Here is a 22,351-nt window from a genome sequence, read left to right as displayed (position 1 = left end):
CCTCCAGCAGAGGCAAGAGCAGGGGGGCATGGAAGAGGGTACCCACCCCCCACCAGAAGGGTGCAGCAACCAGAGTTCCTGCTGCTTCAGCCGGCTCTAATAGAGTTTATAAAAGCTTAGCTTCACTCTAAGATCAAGGTGACCAGGTTGTAGGCAGACCTGGTGTCGTCCTAGGAACCAGGACAAGGAAGGGGAAGGATGGAAGGGTATGGTGAGACAGGTTAAGACCATCACTTGGACCTCGGGCAAGTCATTCCACCTTTCTGCACCCCAGTTTCCCATCTATAAAATGAGAATAATGCCCACCCTGCATACCTCTCAAGAGATTATAATAGTACAGAAATATGCCAGAAGAATTAGCACCACCACACTTGTGTAGGCACTCTCACTTCATGCCAGCTTGGGAGGGAGCTTGGGGCTTCCTGATGGCCTGGTCTCTAACAGTGTTAACCTCTTGTTCTGCGGCAGCATCCTCATGGCTGGAATCTTGCCCTTTGGCGCTATGTTCATTGAGCTCTTCTTCATCTTCAGTGTGAGTACTGGTGCCTCCCCAAACCCTCCACCACTGCTAGCCAGGTCTCTCCCACTCCACTTGGGTACTCTGCTGCCTGCTGCCTGAGAAATTTCACATGGGCCACTTCACCTCTCGGAGCCCCATTCTTCACCCTGAAATTGGATAACAGCCTTCCCTGTCAGGACAGCGTTGAAAGTTAAATGAGGCTGGGCACAGTGGCTCACGCCTATAATTTCAGCACTTTGGAAGGCCGAGGCAGGTGGATCACAAGGTCAGGAGTTCGAGACCAGCCTGTCCAAGATGATGAAACCCGGTCTCTACTAAAAAATACAAAAATTAGCTGGACGTGGTGGCACGTGCCTGTAGTCCCAGCTACTCGGGAGGCTGAGGCAAGAGAATCGCTTGAACCCGGGAGGCGGAGGTTGCAGTGAGCCAAGATCGCACCACTGCATTCCAGCCTGGGCGACAGAGTGAGACTCCATCTAAAAAAAAAAAATGTTAAATGAGACATGCGGTGTGGGGGGGGTGCCTGGTGTGTGGAAAGCAGGGCTTGGTAAATAGAAGCTGCCTCAGTAGTACTTTAGTCGTTCACCACCATGACCGATAGCATCATTGCACCTGCTTTCATTTCTGGGTCCTTGCACGTCTTTACCTCTCTGTGTTACTCATAGTTCCTAGGAGGGTGGACAGAAGGATTCCTGCTTGTCAGGGTCATTGTGAAGTTGGAATAAGTCATTGTAAAAGTGCTTGACTTCAGGAAATGCTGTTGTAGTGGTGATGATGACTCCTCCCAAAGAGTGCCAAGGTGAAAGTTGGTAGGAAGGCCTTTCAGAGCCATGTAAGTGTGGCTGACCCTTACATGCTCGGGGCCCAGCCCAGATGGTACCTTGTACCAAGTCAGTACCGGACATGTATCTGCTATTCCAGAGTAATGGCCCAGCCCCTCCCTGCTGAGACTACCTCACCCACACAGGTTTGCCTGGGAGAAGGGTCAGAGGAGGTGTTGGCTGCCCGTGGTGCCAAAGCCCATGCGTGCTCCCCAGGGAGGCCCCCTCTGTTTCATCTGTGGGGCTCTGGGCCAGTCACCAGCTTCTCTGATCCTTGACTTTCTTAGCTCTACCAGGCCAAGCTTGCGTAGACACACACATGTAGTAACTGCATATGAGGCATGTGGCACAAGGCCTAGCGCTTGGTAAGCTGCTCGAGTGGTGGTGGCTGCTCTATAATTTTGCTTTGGATAGGAATCATTATTTTCTACAAGCTGCTGAGTTCACGCTGGGGTCCACCCAGAGCAGGGTCAGTCAAGCCCCAGCCCCTCCCTAAGGACAGCGTGGCTCACCCCCTGCTCTGGGGAGGAGGGGCCAGAGCCACATGCCAGGCCCACAGGCCCTGATAGTGTCAGGATGATGTGTCCACTCCTGCCCTTGTGACAGGTTGGTGTGCCAGGGGAAGGGGTGCAGGGTAGGCAAGCCAGCTGAAGCCCCACTGTGTGTCCGCAGGCTATCTGGGAGAATCAGTTCTATTACCTCTTTGGCTTCCTGTTCCTTGTTTTCATCATCCTGGTGGTATCCTGTTCACAAATCAGCATCGTCATGGTGTACTTCCAGCTGTGTGCAGAGGTGAGGAGAGCAGGGCCAGGAGGCGGGGGAGGGAGAACTGGATCCAGCATTGAACGGGTTGGTGAGGCTCTGTGGAGAGGCTGGGTCTGGGCTCTTCATGTGGCCCTTGCTTCTGGTTCTGAGCTCTTGGGCCAGTACATTGCTGTGCCTCTCCCAGCCTCCATGTATTTAACTGTACCCTGGGGCTAATGAGATACCTTCCAGCTTAGTTGTGTGGGGTACTCACCACAGCTAGATGAAAGGACAGTAGATTTGCCAATGCCAGGTCCACTCCAGTAGTAGTTTCTCCAACAGGCTGATGCACACTGGGTGGCCTGTCCTCCCTCTGGGGACTAGCCATTGGCAGAGTAGGTGAAGCCAGGGTTTGAGATGAACAGTCTGGGCTGGGACCCTGTCTCCTCCATGAGTAGCTCTGGGTCTTGGGCAGGTTGCTTAACTTTGTGCCATCCATTCCTCCTCCATATGATGGGGTGAGTGAGAGGACCTACCTTGGAGGCTGCTCTCAGGATTAAGTGAGTGGATTCATCTATAGCACTTAAAATGGTGCTGGCCAGCCAGATGCTGTAGCTCACGCCGGTAATCCCAGCACTTTGAGAGGCCGAGGTGGGTGGATCACAAGGTCAGAAGATCGAGACCATCCTCGCTAACACGGTGAAACCCCATCTCTACTAAAAATACAAAAAATTATCTGGGTGTGGTGGCATGTTCCTGTAGTCCCAGCTACTTGGGAGGCTGAGGCAGGAGAATCGCCTGAACCCAGGAGGTGGAGGTTGCAGTGAGCCAAGACCGCACGACTGCACTCCATCCTGGGCAACAGAGTGAGACTCCGTCTTAAAAAAAAAAAAAAAAAAAAAATAGGGCCTGCCACATGCTAAGCATTTGCTCGAGAAATGTTAATTACTTTTTTGTTGATTTTTTTTTTTTAATGAGGTATAAACAGTAAAGTTCACCCTTCTTTGTCCACAATTCTGTGGTTTTTAGAAATGCATACAGTTGTGGAACCACCATCACAGTCAAACTGTGAAACATTTCTATCACCCTATATGTTACTGCTCTTACCAGAGTCTTCAGCCCCTCAAGCAACTGTGAAATTGGTAGGAAGGGGTTCTGCCCCAGGACAACACTGACCTTCCTCTGTTTCCTCCTCAGGATTACCGCTGGTGGTGGAGAAATTTCCTAGTCTCCGGGGGCTCTGCATTCTACGTCCTGGTTTATGCCATCTTTTATTTCGTTAACAAGGTACTGCCCTCCTTGAGGAGGTCCTCTTAGTCCTCGTAGGGTAGGAAGGTCAGGAGGAGGATTCTGGGAGAAAAACCCAAGTGCCTGAATCTTCCTTTTCCATCCACAATGGGGAGGACCAAAGCCACCTAGAACTGTTCCTGCTCTAGAAGATGGATCTTAGTAGGAAAGAAAGAATCTGTATTCTGTATGTTTGGGAGACAAAGGCCATCAGGATACGTGACAATGTGAATAATACTTGTGAAACTTATGAAGTATAGCCATGGCCAAAGCAGGACTTGAAAGCAGTATGTCACCTGCAGGGCTCTTCACAGGAAATAAGAGGGACTAATAACACTTTGAGAGAAAGGAAAATATGAGAGTAATATGAAAGAAGAAAAGTAGAAAGGAGTTAATAAAGATAAAAGCACAAAATGCTGAAATAGCCTAAATAGTAGAACCCAAATTTAGGGCTGCAGGCGTCCTGTCTCTGCAGGTGTCCTCTTCTTCACACAAGTACTGTTCAATCCTGCAGAGTAAGGAGAGGATGGGAAAGTTTTTCGCAGGCATCTTGGAGCCCTCCTTGCTCTGTGACCCAACAGAGGTAATGTGTGGCCCAATAATAAGAGGGAGCCAGGCTTACCTGACTACGGCAACTCACAGAGCCCATTGTCCCCAGAGAGAGGCATGGGCAAGAATACAGATGTCCCCACGACATTTTTACTAGATTCATACATGATACACAAACCAGATGAGCCATTGAGAGGAATTTGGAGGAGCCCTGTTGGGCCCCTCACCTCCAGAACTAACACTCAAGACTTCCTCTCACCTGCTGTACTTTGGGTCTCCAGAGCCCAGAAGCAAGCAGTCCTCTGCGGCAGCCAGGCGTATTTGCAGGTCAGTTGATCGAAGCTGGGAATGCCATTTCCCAAAAACAATCAAGTTGGAAAAGACTAGAGGGATCATTTAGTGTGGTGCTGCACCCCTGCCTCCAGTCTGGTGACTGTGCCCCTCTTCTCTAACAGTCTCAACAGTTGATTCTCCAGCTCCCCTCTTCTCTAACAGTCTCAACAGTTGATTCTCCAGCTCAGGGGTCAGCAAACTGCAGCCCCCATGTTTCTGTAAATTTTTATTGGAACACAGCCATGGTCATTCATTAACATACTGTCCATGGCTGCTTTCACACTACAGTGGCAGAGTTGAATAGTTGCAACAGGGACCATATGGCCTGCAGAAACTAAAATACTCACAATCTGGCCCTTTAAGTAAAAGATTGCAGACCCCTGCTCACCTACATCCAGCAACAGAGAAGACACTCCCTCCTAACACTCCCATTCTTTCTGGACAGCTCCTATCATTATCAAGGTCTTGATTCACACTGCAGTCTCCCTTGCTGTGACTTCCATCTTTAGACCTTAGTCTTAATTCTGGGATCATCTAGAACAAATCTAATCTCCCTCTTCTATAGCCCATATTAATCAGAACTCTCGTAAGTGGCAAGTGACTAAAACTATTCAAAGTAGCTTAGGCAAAAAGAATGTATTTGCTGATATAACTGGAAAGACTAAGAAATTGGAGTTCTAGCCTCAACCATACTTAGATCCAGGGTCTCAAAAGTATCAGGGCTCAATCCCAGCACTTTGGGAGGTCGAGGCAGGTGGATCACGAGGTCAGGAGATCGAGACCATCCTGGCCAACATGGTGAAACTTCATCTCTACTGAAATACAAAAAATTAGCCAGGTGTGGTGGTTCATGCCTGTAGTCCCAGCTACTCAGGAGGCTGAGGCAGGGGAATCACTTGAACCCTGGAGGCGAAGGTTATAGAGCCAAGATCGTGCCACTGCACTCTAGCCTGGATGACAGAGCAAGACTCCATCTCAAAATAAAATAAAATAAAATAGAAATAAAAATACACACACATACATACCAGGGCTCTGTGCCCACACCTTAGCCCTGTGTATCTTTTTTTGACCTCAGTCTACAGGCAAGATCTTTTCACAAAGTAGAAAGATGGCCAGTGGCAGCCCTAGAGTCTACTCTTTCCAGCTTTGCAGCCCTAGAGCTAAAAGACTATCTTTCCTCTACCATCATACGTCAGCCAGTGAATACTTTCGCTGCTCTGCTCGGGTGACATGCCCAGTGCTCACTGTTTTCCAGGTCCAATAGCATAACACATTCAGGCAGACTGGCTTAGGTCTTGTGCTAGGATTTTTTTTTTTGAGATGGAGACTCGCTGTGTTGCCAAGGCTAGAGTGCAGTGGTGCGATCTTGGCTCACTGCAGCCTCCGCCTCCCAAGTTCAAGCAATTCTTCGGCCTCAGCCTCCTGAGTAGCTGGGGTTACAGGTGCACACCACCACACCTGGCTAATTTTGTATTTTTAGCAGAGACAGGGTTTCTCTATGTTGGCAAGGCTGGTCTCAAACTCTTGACCTCATGTGATCCGTCTGCCTCAGCCTCCCAAAGTGCTGGGATTACAGGCGTGAGCCACCGCAGCCGGCTTATTTTGTGCTGGGATTGATGGCCCCAACGGGACCAGGTATTTTGAGTGTGTTCCTCAAAACATCTGGAAGATGGAAGACAAGGAACACGGTTAGACAATAACTAGAGATCACATCACAGCCTCTTGTTCTTCCTCCCTTCTGCTCCAGTCTTCTTGCTCTACTCAAAACATCTCTTCCTCCAGCCCTGGTGCCTTATGTATAAAATGAGGAACTTTCCGTCTCTGCCTCTTTGCCTCATCCCTTACCTCCTTTTACCACTGTTCTGCTCCTTGTCCCTCCCCCACTCCTCTCCCCACCTCCAGCCACAAGAATGCATATAAGAAGAGATGGAGGCTGGGTGTGCGTGGTTCACACCTATAATCCCAGCGCTTTCAGAGGCCAAGGTGGAAGGATTACTTAAGGCCAAGTGTCTGAGACCAGCCTGGGCAATAGAGCAAGACACTATCTCTAGAAAAAATAAAAATTAACTGGGTGTGGTGGCACACACCTATAGTCTGAGCTGCTTGGGAGGCTGATGCACGAGGATCCCTTGAGCCCAGGAGGGTGAGGCTGTAGTGAGCTGTGATCATGCCACTGTACTCTAGTCTGGGTAACAGAGGGAGATCCTGTCCCTTTAAAGCAAAGGGGTAGAGGGAGAGTTGCAGGGCTGAGCCTGAAAACATGGCCTTCACCCCATAGGCTTAGGAGAGGGCTTCAAATGGTGACCTATATTGTTTTCTTTGTTTCTTTACTGTTTTCTTCTGGGCTGCTGGCATTCCATGACCATGTGTCTGCCTGTGAGTCCTGGGACAGGCCCTACTCAGGCCCTGGGCATATCTTGATACCAAGGTTCCACATTAGTTCCATTTGTAAATAACACAACACAGATCCCCAGCATCTCCACCCAGCCTCTAAACTCTATCCCAGTTAAAAAGGAGTCCAAAATGCTCCAAGATCAAAATCTCTGTGAGATGCTAACAGAAGTGACAAGCATTCTGGGGAAGAGAGGAATGAATGAAGGCTGAGGCGGGCTGATGGGGCTCCTGGTCACCCATCAGCTGGGCATCCTGGACACCCCTCCCTTCCACTGCCCCACCCACTCTGACTGCTGCTCCAGCCATCCAGGAGTGTTGCCATACTGATCCAGGGACTGGGGGGGACCAGGAAGGGCACAGCTATGGCCATTCCTCCTGTGGCATTCTGACCCTGGCCCCTGAGGCTGTGTGCATTAGGGCAATACACAGGCCTGGTCCAGATGAAGCAGAGCTGTGCCCAGGAGCCCTGCCTGCCCCTTGCCACCCACTGGAGCACACCCCTTCCCCTGGCCAGGCCTCAGTTTCCCCATGATATCAGTGAGGGTGGGGCCCCAGTTTGCCATGCAGCCTGGCACTAAGCACGCACCCTGTCTTCTTTCTGCTCGCGGCCGCAGCTAGACATCGTGGAGTTCATCCCCTCTCTCCTCTACTTTGGCTACACGGCCCTCATGGTCTTGTCCTTCTGGCTGCTCACGGGCACCATCGGCTTCTATGCAGCCTACATGTTTGTTCGCAAGATCTATGCTGCCGTGAAGATAGACTGATTGGAGTGGACCACGGCCAGGCCCGCTCCATCCTCGGACAGGAAGCCACCCTGCGTGGGGGACTGCAGGCACGCAAAATAAAATAACTCCTGCTCGTTTGGAATGTAACTCCTGGCACAGTGTTCCTGGATCCTGGGGCTGCATAGGGGGCGGGAGGGCCTGTAGATAATCTTGCATTTTTCTTCATCTTATTCCAGTTCTGTGGGGGATGAGTTTTTTGTGGGTTGCTTTTTCTTCAGTGCTAAGAAAGTTCCCTCCAACAGGAACTCTCTGACCTGTTTATTCAGGTGTATTTCTGGTTTGGATTTTTTTTTTCTTCTTTGTTTTAACAAATGGATCCAGGATGGATAAATCCACCGAGATAAGGGTTTTGGTCACTGTCTCCACCTCAGTTCCTCAGGGCTGTTGGCCACCCTGCGACTAACTGGAAGAGGACATGCCAGAGCCTCAGTGAGGTTCCGAGCCTCCCCCTGCCCGTCCTCACCACGGAGGCCACGACAAAGCACAGCTCCAGCCTGGACAGCACCCTCAGTGCCAGCCAACCTCTGCCAGACCTCTCTTTCCCTCTTCTCCCCAGCCTCCTCCAGGGCTGCCCAAGGCAGGGTTTCCAGCCAGGCCTCGGGGTCATCTTTTCACCAGGAGCAAACCCAAGTCTTAGTTGCTACAAGAAAATCCCCTGGAAGTACTGGGGGCCAGTTTCCCCAGACAGCAGGAATCACCCCTATTCAGAGCAGCCGGAGTTTGCTGGACCAACAAGGAGGAAGAGAAGAGACTTGCAGTGAACTGTTTTTGTGCCAAGAAACCCTGGACCTGGGGCCAAGTATTTCCCAAGCCAAGCATCCACTTGTCTGTGTCTGGGAAGGGATGGCCAAGGCCGCTAGGGTCCTTACCCCTCAGGATCGCTCCCCGGCCCTCTCCCCAGGAGGTACCACTCTCCAAGGTGTGCTGGCAGTGGGCCAACTTCAGGCAGGACAGGGAGGCCCAGAGATCACAGATCCCCTCTTGTAAGTGGCCGGGCATTCTCTCCCTGCCCTCTCTGGCCTCCGGGGTCATACTCACTTCTTTAGCCAGCCCCATCCCCTCCACCCGACACCTGAGTTCTTGCCTCCTCCTTTTGGGGACACCCAAAACACTGCTTGTGAGAAGGAAGATGGAAGGTAAGTTCTGTCGTCCTTTCCCCAATCCCCAGGAATGGACAAGAAGCCAACTTAGAAAGAAGGGGCTCACGTGGCTGGCCTGGCTCCTCCATAGACCCCTGTTCTTAACCTCTGCCCACCTGTGCATGTCATCACGAACATTTGCTCTTAAGTTACAAGAGACCAAATCCACCCAGGGATTAGGGTTCAAGTAGCAGCTGCTAATCCTTGCAGCAGCCCTTGTGAGGCTCCCAACACAAGACAAAGCTCAGGATGCTGGTGATGCTAGGAAGACGCCCTCCCTCACTGCCCCACATTCTCCCGGTGGCCCTACCAGCCTCACCCATCAAACCAGTGAAGTTCTCAATCTTGCCTCACAGTGACTGCGGCACCAGGTGGCATCCACCAAGCATCAGGTTGGAGAAAAGGGAACCCAAGCAGTAGAGAGCGATATTGGAGTGTTTTGTTCATTCAAATCTTGGATTTTTTTTTCTTTTTCCCTAAGAGATTCTCTTTTTAGGGGGAATGGGAAATGGACACCTCATAAAGGGTTCAAAGATCATCAATTTTTCTGACTTTTTAAATCATCATCATTATTATTTTTAATTAAAAAAATGCCTGTATGCCTTTTTTTGGTCCAATTGTAAATAAATATGCCATTGTCCTACTGTTTGGTCTTGAGTCTTATGCAGGGGTTGGAGGTCTGAGGTGAGACACCTTCCCCAAGTGGGTTTAGTTGCATAGTTTCCCCCGAAGCTCATTCTCATGTCAGACTCCTCCAGGGCTCAAGCCGCTGCTGTTCCCTGCCTGGTACAAGTCCATTGCCTAGCCCCTCCATACTAAATTGCAGTCGTTTGCTCTTCTGATCCCACAAGCGGGAAATGGCAATCAAGTGTGTTTTGGTAGCAGTGAGATCTGGTTTTGGATTCCCAGCTTCAGTGTTTTACTGTCAGCTTATCTCACTCCACAAAACCCAGTTCTTCAATTGCAAGCAATAGAAATGTCGGTCAAACTGGTTTTAGTCCAAAAATGAATTGATTGGTTCTTAAGTCGTCAAGGATTTTGTTTATTTTGCTTCAGGTCTGACTGGATCCAGGGGCTCAACGGATAGCCTTAGGGCTCTTTCGCCTTTTCCACTGTGCTCCTCTCCGGCCTCCCTCTGTCCTGTTATCCACAGTCTTCCTCCTGATGGGTGAGGCAGGGAGGGCAGGATGTCAATCACCCCAGGCTTACATGATCCACTTGGGTATGCCAGGGGGTTAGGGTAGGGGAAGATGTCCCTCCCCACTTCAGTTTATTCAATATAGAGAAGTTTCAGGAAACATTTCTGATTGGCCCAGCTTGGATTATTATTTGCATGTCTTGCACCAATCACTATATCCAGGGCGATGGAGTATGATCTGGGGCCACTTTTCCTGACGGTGTTGGATATAGCGAATTTCAGCCCCACCAGGATTACTTGGAATGGTTGATGAGGAAAGAACCATTTCCCATGGTAAGGGATGTGAAGCAGACCAAAACAGTGGCCTGTTACCTCCCACCCTCTCTAACCCTAAGCCTCAGTTCGTCATCTGCAATGGGAAGGTGCTTGTTACTCTTTATGGAGTACTTCCTGTGTTCTGATGTTCCAAACACTTTCCATGAGTTAGCCCATTTAATCTTGGATATGTTACAAGATAACAACCTGCCTCTGAGGCAGGTTCTGTTATTAGCCCCGTTTTACAGAGGTGGTCGCAGAGGCACCCATGAGGGATGGAGTAGCGTTCACCTGGGACAGCCAGACTTCTGAATCTGTCCTTCCAACCTCTCTACTATAGCCGCCTTTGGAAAGGGCTGTGCGTGTGTGTAAAATTGTATGTAATTGATGTAAAATGAACTGCACAGCTTGATAAGTTTTCATACATACACCCATGAAATTATCACCACAATCTCGATAGTGAGCATACTCAGGTTTCCTCATGCCCTTTTTTATAATCCTGCCCTCTAGCCTCTCACCATCATGCTTGTCCCCTCTAAACCTCATGTCGAAATTTCATCCCCAGTGTTGGAGGTGGAGCCTAATGGGAAGTGTTTGGGTCATGGGAGCAGATTCCTCATGAATAGATTAGTGCACTGGGGGAGGTGGGAGCAGAGGAGGTGAGTGTGTTCTCTCTTAGCTCCTAAGAAAGCTGGTTGTTAAAAAGAGCCTGGCACCTCCCTGCAACCCCTACTTCTCCTCTCCCCTTGTTATCTCTGCACATGCCAGCCAGCTCTCCACCTTCCACCATGAGCAGAAGGAACTCACCAGAAGCAAATGCCCAATCTTGAACTTTCCAGCCATCAGAATCATGAGCCAGACTGGGCACAGTGGCTCATGTCTGTAAGCCCAACACTCTGGGAGGCTGAAACAGGAGGATCACTTGAGGCCAGGAGAAGTTCAGCCTGGGCCACAAAGCAAGACCTCATCTCTAAAAACAAATTTTAAAACATTTTTTAAAACTCATGAGCTGGCCGGGCGTGGTGGCTCATGCCTGTAATCCCAGCACTTTAGGAGGCTGAGGCTGGCAGATTACCTTAAGTCAGGAGTTAGAGACCAGCCTGGCCAACATGGTAAAACCCTGTCTCTACTAAAAATACAAAAATTAGCCGGGCATCATGGCACACGCATGTAATCCTAGCTACTTGGGAGGCTGAACCTAGGAGACAGAGGTTGCAGTGAGCCGAGATTGTGCCACTGCACTCCAGCCTAGCCTACAGAGCAAGACTCTGTCTCAAAAACAAAAACAAAAACAAAAAAAACTCATGAGCCAAGTAAACGTTCTTTTTCTTTATAAATTACCCAGCCTCAGGTATTCCTTTATAGCAACACAAAACAGACTAAGACACCATCGCCAATAAGCCGCCGATCTTTCTGTCACTATGGATTAATTTGCATCTCCCAGAGCTTTATATAAGGAGAATCATACACTATATATTACGCTATATATATATGTGTGTATATATGTGTGTATATATATTATATACGTTATATATATTTATTACGTATATATTTTATTTATATATATGTGTGTATATACATATATTTTTTGAGACAGAGTCCCACTCTGTCGCCCACGCTGGAATACAGTGGCGCAATCTCAGCTCACTGCAAGCTCCGCCCTCCGGGTTCACACCATTCTCCTACCTCAGCCTCCCAAGTAGCTGGGACTACAGGCATCCGCCACCATGCCTGGCTAATTTTATATTTTTAGTAGAGACGGGGTTTCACCATGTTGGCCAGGCTGGTCTCAAACTCCCGACCTCAGGTGATCTGCCCACCTCAGCCTCCTAAAGTGCTGGGATTACAGGCGTGAGCCACCATGCTCAGCCTGTCTGACTTTTTCATTCAGCATACTTAGTGATTCATCCATGTTCTTATGTGTGACTATAGTCCATTTCTTTTTTATTCCATTGTACGGAATTTGTTTATCCACTCATCTGTTGATGGACATTTGGGTTGTTTCAATTTGGGCTATTACAAATAAAGTTGCTATGAGCAAGTGAAGCGTCAATAGCTGTATCATATGGTAGGTGTATGGTTTTGGACTTTTATTTTTTTTTTACTTTTAAAATGGTTTTATTTTATGTGCAAATAATGAACAGATGTTACACCCATAAATTCTACTCTCCAAAAACAATTAGGAGCTTCTTAAAACCACATAATCAATTTTTAAAGGCACTGGGATTCCTCTGTTTGTAGATCATTGCTAGGCTAGAAAAATAAAGTTTGTTCTACCAGGAATCACAAGTTAGAACTGACTATTCTCCAAAGTGGAAATCCTAGAGTGTAATGTCATTCCAGGCAAAGATTATTCAGTTCTCATACCCAACATCCACAACTCCCTATCAGAAGGGTTAAACTAGGTTAAAACAGTCCGGCATAATTAGGTGTCATCAAACAATGCCATTATGCTCTTCTAAGATGCAAATAAATCAAAACAGGAAGTATTTAAAATAATACTTGATGCTGTCATACAAATGGTTAGTTCCTTGCTGTATCTCCCCTTCTATAACATTAATAAAGGGAATATCTTACTTCAAAGAATATTTTATTTTATATATCGCTAGCCATGAATTTTTGCCATTAGTTTTTACACAAATGCTGCCTAATGCCATTAGCCAAACGGCATAACCATTTTACGTCCACCATTCACTTCTATAGTTATAAGTAGAATTTTCATGATTTACATATGTACATCTATCAGTGAGGATTTAACACTGAGATACAATCTAACATCTGTAATATCTGATGTTTTAAAGTAGATAGCAATGTAGGAAAGATATATTTTAATCACTTTTCATTTAAGCAACCTTATGTAAAAAAAAAAAAAAAAGGTTTAGTAGTTCCAAGTCTCCAAAGGACATTTTCAAATGTATGTAAAGAAATGGTTACAGATTTGTAAGAAGCATCTTCCATGTCCACATCCTGTTGTAACCTCTGTACCATTTTCTCTTCCAACTCTTTCCCTTTGGCTGCAAGAGGGGCTCGGATAAGATGGATGTTTTGCTTGACTCCTTTGATATCCTGAACTTCCGTAGCTCTTTATTTTTCTTCAGTCTGTTCATTATAAATTTAGCTTGGCGTTTCTGTTTGATCTCTTCAACTGTCTTCATTGCATCAATAGTTTTATTCCATAGCTCTCGCCGGTATTTGATAAGTTCATGTCTATGTTTTTCAAATTTAAATGAATTAAAATCTGAACACCTTGCAATCGTTGCAGACAGACATCATGCCGTGGCCAGGGTAGATGGGCCCCGAACCGAAATAACACTTCTCCATATGCATGTTGAACCCGCGTGGGTCCCCACCGACCAAATGCCAGGCTTCAGAGGAAGTCAGGTGTATGTTTAACCTAAACTGCCATGCTCTTTTCTAAGGTGGGTGTATCGTTTTACCATCAGCAGTATACAAGAGTTCCAGTTCCTTTATATCCTAATAACGCTTGGTATGGTTAATATTTTTAACTTTAGCCATTCTTGCAGGTATATAACATCTCGTGATTTAATTTCTATTTCCCTAATGACATGTTGCACATCTTTTCATGTGCTTATTTGTTATTGTTGGTGACAAATATATCTTCTTTGGTGAAGTAGATATTCAAATTTTTGTTCATTTATATTAGGTTTGGGGTTATTGTCAAGTTTTGAGAGTTATTTATGTATTCTGCAGACAAGACTTTTATCGGATAAATGCTTTGCAAAGATTTTTCTCTTAGTCTGTGTATGGCTTGCGTTTTCATTGAAATCTGTGTCTTTTGAAGAGCACAGGTTTTTTATTTTGATGAAGTCCAAATTGTAAACAATTCAATTAAACAGTTTAAGTAAATAATTTAATTTGTTCTTTTTGAATTTTTGGTTTGTTTGATTTTTGAAACAGGGGTTTCACTATGTTGCCCAGGCTTGTGGTCTCAAACTCCTGGGCTCAAGCGATCCTCTGGCCTCAGCCTCCTGGGTAGCTGGGATTACAGACACATGTCACCATGCCCAGCTCCTTTTATGGATTTTGCTTTTTGGTGTTAGACATCTTTGCTTAACTCAAGGTCACAGTGAATTTCTCCTGGGTTTTCTTTTTTTCTTTTTTGTTGTGGAAGAGTCTTGCTCTGTCGCACAGGCTGCAGCGCAGTGGCATGATCATAGCTCACTGCAGTTATGATCAAGGATCAAGTGATCCTCCCACCTCAGCCTCCTAAATACCTGGAACCACAGGCATGCACCACCACGCCTGGCAAGTTTTTTTTTTCTTTTTTTGTAGAGACAGTGTCTCACCTTGTTGCCCAGGCTGATTTCAAATCCCTAGGCTCAAGCAATCCTTTTGCCTCAGCCTCCCAAGTAGCAGGGATTACAGGCTCGAGCCAAACTGCACCTGGCTTGAATGTCTCTATTTATTTATTTATTTGAGACGGAGTCTCGCTCTGTCGCCCAGGCTGGAGTGCAGTGGCGTGATCTCAGCTCACTGCAAGCTCCGCCTCCCAGGTTCACGCCATTCTCCTGCCTCAGACTCCCAAGTAGCTGGGATTACAGGCGCCTGCCACCATGCCTGGCTAATTTTTTGTATTTTCGGTAGAGAATTTTCCCAGCACTTTGGGAGGCCGAGGCAGGCAGATCAACTGAGATCAGGAGTTCGAGACCAGCCTGGCAAACATGGTGAAACCCCATCTTGATCCTTGATCACTTGATCACTTGATCCTTGATCATAACTGCAGTGAGCTACGATCATGCCACTGCGCTGCAGCCTGTGCGACAGAGCAAGACTCTTCCACAACAAAAAAGAAAAAAAGAAAATCCAGGAGAAATTCACTGTGACCTTGAGTTAAGCAAAGATGTCTAACACCAAAAAGCAAAATCCATAAAAGGAGCTGGGCATGGTGACATATGTCTGTAAAAATACAAAAATTAGCTGGGTGTAGTGGCATGTGCCTGTAATCCCAGCTTCTCCGGAGGCTGAGGCAGGAGAATCACTTGAACCCCTGGGAGGCGGAGGTTGCAAGTGAGCCAAGATCACACCACTGCACTCCAGCCTGGGCAACAGAGCAAGACTCTGTCTAAAAAAAAAAAGGAAACTGTATACTCATTACACATTAACTCTCCATTCCCCCCTCCCCCAACCCCTGGTAACCACCATTCTACTTTTTGTCTCTGAATTTGACTGCTGTAGGTGCCTCACATAAGTGGAATCATACAATATTTGCCCTTTTTGCCTGCCTTATTTTACTTAACATAACGTCTTCCAGGTTGATCCATGTTGTAGCATGTGTCAGAATCTCACTCCAGCCAGGCACAGTGGCTCACACCTGTAACCCCAGCATTTTGGGAGGCCAAGGCGACTGGATCACCTGAGGTCAGGAGTTCGAGACCAGCCTGGCCAACATGGCGAAGACCACCCGGTCTCAACCAAAAATACAAAAATTAGCCAGGCATGGTAGCATGCGCCTGTAATCCCAGCTACTCGGGAGGCTGAGGCACAAGAATCACTTGAACCCGGGAGGCAGAGGTTTCAGTGAGCCGAGATCAAGCCACTGCACTCCACTCCAGCCTGGCCAGTAGAGGACAGAGCGAGACTCCGTCTCAATAAAAAACAACAACAACAACAAAAAACTTCATTCCTTTTATAAGGTTAAATTATCTTCTGTCATATTTTGTTTATTCATCCATCAATGGACATTCGGGTTGCCTTCACCTTTTTGCTATTGTGAATAATGCTGCATTGGTATACAAATATCTATTTCAGCCCCTGATTTCAGTTCTTTTGGGTATATACCCAGGTGTAGAATTGTTGAATCATATGGTGATTCTTTAATTTTTTGGGGAACTGCCATATTGTTTTCCACAGTGGCTATGCCATTTTACACTTCCATCAGCAATGCATAAAGGCTCCAATTTCTCCATAGCCTTGCCAATACTTATTTTCTGGTTTTTGTTTTGTTTTTTTGGTTTTTTTTATAATACCTATCCTAGTGTAGATGAAGTGGTATCTCACTGTGATTTTGATTTGCATTTATCTACTTATTAGTGATGTTGAGCATCTTTTCGTTTGCTTATTATTTGTATATATTTGAATAAATGTCTAATCAAGTTCTTTGCCCATTCTTTTAATCGAGTTGCTTTCTTGTTGTGCTATAGAAGCTATTTGTATACTGTGTATATTAAACCCATTATCAGGTATCTGATTTGCAAATATTTTCTCCCATTCTGTGGGTTGCCTTTTTACTCTCTTGATAGTGTCCTGTTATGAACAAAAGTTTAGTTAATGTATTTAGAGACAGGGTCTTGCTGTGTTGTCCAGAATGGAGTACAGTGGCCGTTCACAGATGCAGTGATTGCACTCTGCAGCCTCAAACTTCTGAGCTCAAGTGAACCTCCCACCTCAGCCTCCCAAGTAGCTGCAACTGTAGACATGGACCACCAAGCCTAGCCAAAAGTTTAATTTTTATGAATTCCAATTTATCTATTTTTTCTTTTGTTGCCTGTGCTGTTGGTGTCATATGCAAAAGATCATCACCAAATCCACTGTTAATGAAACTTTTCTCCTATGTCTTCTTCTAAGAATATTACAGTTTTAGCTCTTAAATTTAGGTCTTTGATCCATTTTGAGTTCATGTTTGTATATGGTATATGGTCCAAATTCATTCTTTTGCATGTGGATATTCATTCTCCCAACACCATTTGTTAAAAAGACTGTCCTTTTTCCATTGAATGGTTTTGGCACTCCTGTCAAAAATCTTTTGACCATATATATGAGGGTCTATTTAATTTGTTGAACATATGGAATAAAATTAGGGTAACTTGCACTTACCTGCCCATTTTAACATCGGTTTCAGTTGTGGGTTATGCTTGCTTATTTCCCTCATTATGGATTGCATTACCTTCTACTTTGTAGGACTGATAATCTTTGATCAGGTGCCAGACATTGTGAGTTTCACCTTGTTGGGTGCTGGATGTATTTGTAATCTGTAAATCCTCTTGGGCTTTCTTCTGGGACACTTGAGTTACTTGGAAACCGTTTAATCCTTTTGGGTCTTGCTCACACAAGAATTTTTTAGGCAAATCCAACCAGTGCTCATTCTAAAACTAATTATTTGCAATTAGTGAGGCAAGGCCTTCCTGAGTCCTCTCAACACCCCATGACACTCGGCATGGCTGGTGGGAACAGACAGTCCCCACCCAGTGAGCAGCAGGCACTGTTCCCTAAATCCTTCCTGATGGGCCTTTCCTTGGCCTTGCGTCCTTCACACACATGTGCTCATCAGTACCCTGTGGGGTTTCAGGGGTGCCTCCACAGCTCTCCAGGGGTTTCTCTCTAGGCAGCTGTCTCCTCTCTGGCACTCTGTGCTACACACTAATGTCCTACACACTTTGGTTACCTTGCCCTGACATTTAGTGCCGTCTCCTCAACTCATGGTGTTCCCTGGCTCCACTTTAATTCCCCATCCCTGTGTTGCAGCCTGAAAACTCTCTCTCAAGGCTGGGGGCAATCACAGGGCTCACCTTTGTTTCCCATCTGTCTGGAATCTCTGTCCTTTATCATTCAATGCCCAGAGCCTTGAAAACCACTATTTCATGTATTTTGTCTAGTTTTACTTTGGTTTCAGGTGGGCAGATGTATCTGATCCCTGTTACTCCACCTTGCCTAGAAATAGAAGTCTCTGCACTGCCTTTTTTTTTTTTTTTTTTTTTTTTTTTTTTTTGACACAGTTTCACTCTTGTTGCCTAGGCTGGAGTGCAGTGGCATCATCTCAGCTCACTGCAACCTCCACCTCCTGGGTTCAAGCGATTCTCTTGCCTCAGCCTCATGAGTAGCTGGGATTACAGGCACCTGCCACCATGCCCAGCTAATTTTTTTTGGATTTTTAGTAGAGACAGGGTTTCACCAAGTTGGCCAGGCTGGTCTCAAACTCCTGACTTCAGGTGATCCTCCCACTTTGGCCTCCTAAAGTGCTGGGATTACAGGCGTGAGCCACTGCGCCCGGTCTGCACCACCTTTTTTACCTGTAAGATCACAGGGCCTCTGTGAACAACTGTATGAGGGATTTTTTGTTTTGTTTTGTTTTGAGACAGGGTCTTGCTCTGTTGCCCAGGTCAGAGTGCAGTGGCACAATCTCAGCTTACTCCAACCTCCACCTCCTAGGTTCAAGTGATCTTCCCACCTCAGCCTCCGAGTAGCTGGGACTACAGGTTACCACGACCACACTCAGCTGAATTTTTTTTTTTTTTTGAGACGGAGTCTTGCTCTGTCGCCCAGGCTGGAGTGCAGTGGCGCCATCTCAGCTCACTGCAAGTTCCGCCTCCTGGGTTCACACCATTCTCCTGCCTCAGCCTCCTGAGTAGCTGGGACTACAGGTGCCTGCCACCACACCCGGCTTTTTTTTTTTTTGGTCAGGGTTTCACCGTGTTAGCCAGATGGTCTCGATCTCCTGACCTCATGATCCACCTACCTCGGCCTCCCAAAGTGCTGGGATTACAGGCGTGAGCCACCACACCCGGCCACACTCAGCTAATTTTTATGTTTTTTGTAGAGACAGGGTTTCACAATGTTGCCCAGGCTGGTCTCGAACTCCTAGACTCAAGCGATCTGCCCGCCTTGGCCTCCCAAAATGCTGGGATTACAGGTGTGAGCCACCACACCCAGACAAGTTCTCTGAAGTGAAAGAGACACTCACACAATAGGTGCTCAATCCCTCCTCACTCACCAAAGGAGTCTGAAGGGCCTGCCTCCTAGGAATCTTAGTTTGGCAGTGACTTGGCTCAACTTAAGGAACTTTCTAGCTCCAGAACCCTTGCAGTTGGACCTGTGCTAGCCTAGAAGTCAGCACCCTCTAACCCTGAGGGCCATCATGGGGTGAAAAGCCAAAGTGTGACTGTGAGCACCTACAGACAGTGGTCTTAGCTTGCCTCTAGGCACTGGACATTAGGAGCAGACATCCATTCCCCATCAATGCTTGGTCTACCACTACCCTGCTCCCCCTTGCCAATAACTAATTCAAGACTGGGCATGTGACCCAGTTCTAGTCAGTAAGGTATAGGACCAGGAAAATCTACAGTGGCTTCTTGGAAAGGCTTCCTCCATCATAACAGGAGTCACGGTAAGACACAGTCTCCCTTCTCTGGAGTTGCCATACTCCAGTGTGGACACTTGGGGCTGCTGCCACCATCGTGGCACCAACCTGAGGATGGAACTAACAAGAAGGATGGCAGATCAGAAAAGGCCCGAACCTGGACGCATCACTGAGCTGATGGATCAAAGAGCCCCAATGTCTCGCTCCCCTCTGAATATTCATATAAGGAAAAAAGACTTAATTAGCGGTTCAGTTAGATGCCACCAAAAGCATTGTCACTGAGCTGGCCACCTGGAGGGCTAGAGGTGCATGTGGAGGAGAGCACCTTAAAGGTACTCTTACCTCCTGCTAAGGAATTCTTTCTCCTTTGGATGAGAAAAGGGCTGATAGCTGTGAAAAGACATGCCCAAGGCCATGCAGGGGGAAGTGGCAAGAGCAGCCCCGCACAGGCCTATCAGCCTTCCAGCAGGTGCCTGGTGCACTACAGCCCTGTGTCCCAAGATCCTGAGTCAGCTTTGATGGTGGGGCCTGTGGGTGGAGGCCTCAAAGTTCACCGACTCCAGTCAACATTTAGTTCTGCTGGGCAAGAGCAAGCAAGCACCGGGGACTTCCTTGAATTTTTGTGCTGAAATGGTATCCTTGGAGGAAAATATCAAAGTCCCCCAAGCTGTAATCAAGGCAATTGCAGATTACAAGTAATTGCCATAGTTTCGGGACAGATTTTTCTCGACTGAAAAGAGCCTGTCCAAAGTTCCTTCCCAGCCAACAGAACAGGGCAGGCACCTGAGACAGAGGGGAGCAGAACCCTGGAATCCAAGGCTTGTGTTCGCTCTCCACGCCAGAGCAGGAAGCCCCCTCTGTACCCTGGCCTCGTTCCTCCATGTTTGGAGCATGTGGAGGCCACATGGCCATCTCTCTGTAGTAGGGGTCAGGAATGGGCCCTGGGACATTTATTGCCTCAATTCTGAGACTGCCTGGAAAAGTGCGGTACTGCCTTGAGCAGTAGAGAGTTCCTATCCCTAGAGATACAAGCCCTGGAAGGGCCTTCAGCAGGCATCTGATGCCTTCATAGGTGCTGTCGCCTCACCCACCAGGAAGACCCTTCTGAACCTCAACGATGTGACGCATTCATTCATGCATTTCACAAAGAACTTCCTGTGCCACGTGCTGTTCTAGGTAAAGGGGATTTAGCAGTGAATAAAACAAAGTCCTACTGGGTGAGGTAGCTCACACCTATAATCCCAGCACTTTGGGAGGCCGAGATGGGCAGATCACCTGAGGTCAGGAGTTCGAGTCCAGCCTGGCCAACATGGGGAAACCCCATCTCTACTAAAAATACAAAAATTACCAGGTATGGTGGTGCATGTCTGTAATCCCAGCTACACAAGAGGCCGAGGCACGAGAATCGCTTGAACCCAGGAGGAGGGGTTGCAGTGAGCTGAGATTACGCCACTGCACTCCAACCTGGGCGACCAGATCCAGACTCCATCTCAAAAAAAAAAAAAAAAAAAAAAATCCCGAAGAGTGTAGAGAAAAAAGCAGATAAATAAAATGAATATATAATATATCAGGTGGTTGTTAAGTGCTACAACAGAAAGGGGACAGAGAGTGACAGGGTGAGTTTTAGAAAGGGTGGTCAGGGAAGGCTTCCCTTGAAGAGGCGTAACTAATGTTTGAACTGATAAACCTTAATGAAGGCAGGAGCCGGCCATGCAAACACCTGGAGAAGCAACGTCTAGGCAGAGGGAAGAGGAAGCAAGGTCTCCAGCCAGGTTTGAAGACTAGCAAGAGGCTGGTGTAGACCGGGCATGGTGGCTCACACCTGAAATCCTAGCACTTTGGGAGGCCAAGGTGGGCAGATCGCCTGAGCCCAGGAGTTCAAGACCAACCTGGGCAACATGATGAAACTCCATCTCTACAAAAAACACAAAAATTAGCTGGGCATGGTGGCACACACCTGTAGTTCCAGCTACTCAGGAGGCTGAGGTGGGAGGATCACCTGAGCCGTGGGAGGTTGAGGCTGCAGTGAGCCTTGATCGTGCCACTGTACTCCAGCTTGGGCAACAGAGTGAGACTCTGTCTCAAAAAAAAGAAAAAGAGGATGCTGGAGCTGGAAAGTGGTCTGGAGGTGGAGAAGCATAGGAGATGAAGTTAGATTGGTGACTGGAGGTGAGATCAGGAGGGTCTTGCAGGCCAGGCAGGGCATGTTGGCTTTTCCTCTGTATATTGCAGCCATTGGGTTTGGAGCAGAAGGGCATGGTCTGACTCAGGCTTAGAGAGCCACACTCTGCCTGCTGCACCCACATAAAGCCCTGGTGCATGGTAGGTGCTTAAGAAACATTGGTGATTATTATCAATGTTCTTCAGCTGCACCATTGGACCCTGGAGCTCACTGAGGGCAGGGGCCAGAATGGTCATCTCATGCCTATTATAGTTGGTGCTAAGATAGTTGGTCCTAAGACTGTAGTGGGCTGGGGCAATCATGAAGGACTTCCTAGAAGAGCTGTAGCCTAAATGGACAGATAAGGTTCAAACTGAAGATACTAGGGGTCTATAACTGCAGACACTCCTCCAGTCATGCCCTGTGAGATCACTCCACCTCTGAACCACGCCTGATACCCCACCCCACTATCCACAGGATAATACCTTGGCTTGGCATTCAAGAGTTCCTGTTTCAGAAAGTGGCCTCTTCAGGTATTGCTCTTGAAAACAATAATAAAAGATAAATAAAAGAAAAAAGTGGCCTCAATCTACCCATCAGCTTTGCCTCTCCCAAGCAGCCAAACCCACGGCACATGTTCTACATTAACCACGCCGCACATTTGCCCATCCAGTGCCTTCGCTCACATTGTTTGCTCTGCCAGGAATTCCCTTCTCTGGCTCCACTTTCTAAACTACTGCCTATTCCTCAACACCTAGCTCGTGACCCAACTTCAGAGAAGTCCCCACCCTCTGATCCCACATCGTCACATACCTGGTGAACTATAAGCCACGTTGGATGCAGTTGGGTTTTGTCTCCTTGGATGACCATTGGGTACCAGTTACACCTCTTGCCCCGGTGTAATTATTAGTCGTGACCCTTTCACTCCCAGATATGTTCCAGCTGGATGGCAAATTAAACAGTCACCCTTCACCACCCACACCTTTCTCCACCCAACTGAAATCCTTTGGGTAGGAACCATGCCTTTGTCAGAGCCCGGCACAGTATTCTGAACGCTGGAATAAAGTCAGT

General features: G+C 47.3%; 2 protein-coding genes and 1 pseudogene across 4 annotated transcripts in view; 1 reads left to right on the top strand and 2 right to left on the bottom strand.

Moving 5' to 3' along the window:
- Positions 1 to 9,216, top strand: part of TM9SF4 (transmembrane 9 superfamily member 4) — a 56,382-nt gene extending 47,166 nt beyond the window's left edge. For all 3 annotated transcript variants that reach the window (XM_050807093.1, XM_050807095.1, XM_050807094.1), the window contains 4 exons: positions 469 to 532; positions 2,014 to 2,133; positions 3,283 to 3,372; positions 7,263 to 9,216. In XM_050807093.1, the coding sequence (XP_050663050.1) occupies positions 469 to 532; positions 2,014 to 2,133; positions 3,283 to 3,372; positions 7,263 to 7,412 (424 nt within the window). In that variant the 3' untranslated portion in view covers positions 7,413 to 9,216. The remainder of the gene's footprint in view (positions 1 to 468; positions 533 to 2,013; positions 2,134 to 3,282; positions 3,373 to 7,262) is intronic.
- The window catches only part of DUSP15 (dual specificity phosphatase 15), a 746,139-nt gene that overhangs the window by 298,766 nt on the left and 425,022 nt on the right, over positions 1 to 22,351 (bottom strand). The gene's annotated exons all lie outside the window — the stretch shown is intronic.
- LOC126964312 (probable ribosome biogenesis protein RLP24) lies at positions 12,653 to 13,879 on the bottom strand (annotated as a pseudogene).

Source organism: Macaca thibetana, chromosome 10, assembly GCF_024542745.1.
Source record: "Macaca thibetana thibetana isolate TM-01 chromosome 10, ASM2454274v1, whole genome shotgun sequence".
Classification (NCBI taxonomy): domain Eukaryota; kingdom Metazoa; phylum Chordata; class Mammalia; order Primates; family Cercopithecidae; genus Macaca; species Macaca thibetana.
The sequence above is the reverse complement of the archived record's forward strand: the minus strand, read 5'-3'. Positions and strand labels throughout refer to the sequence as shown.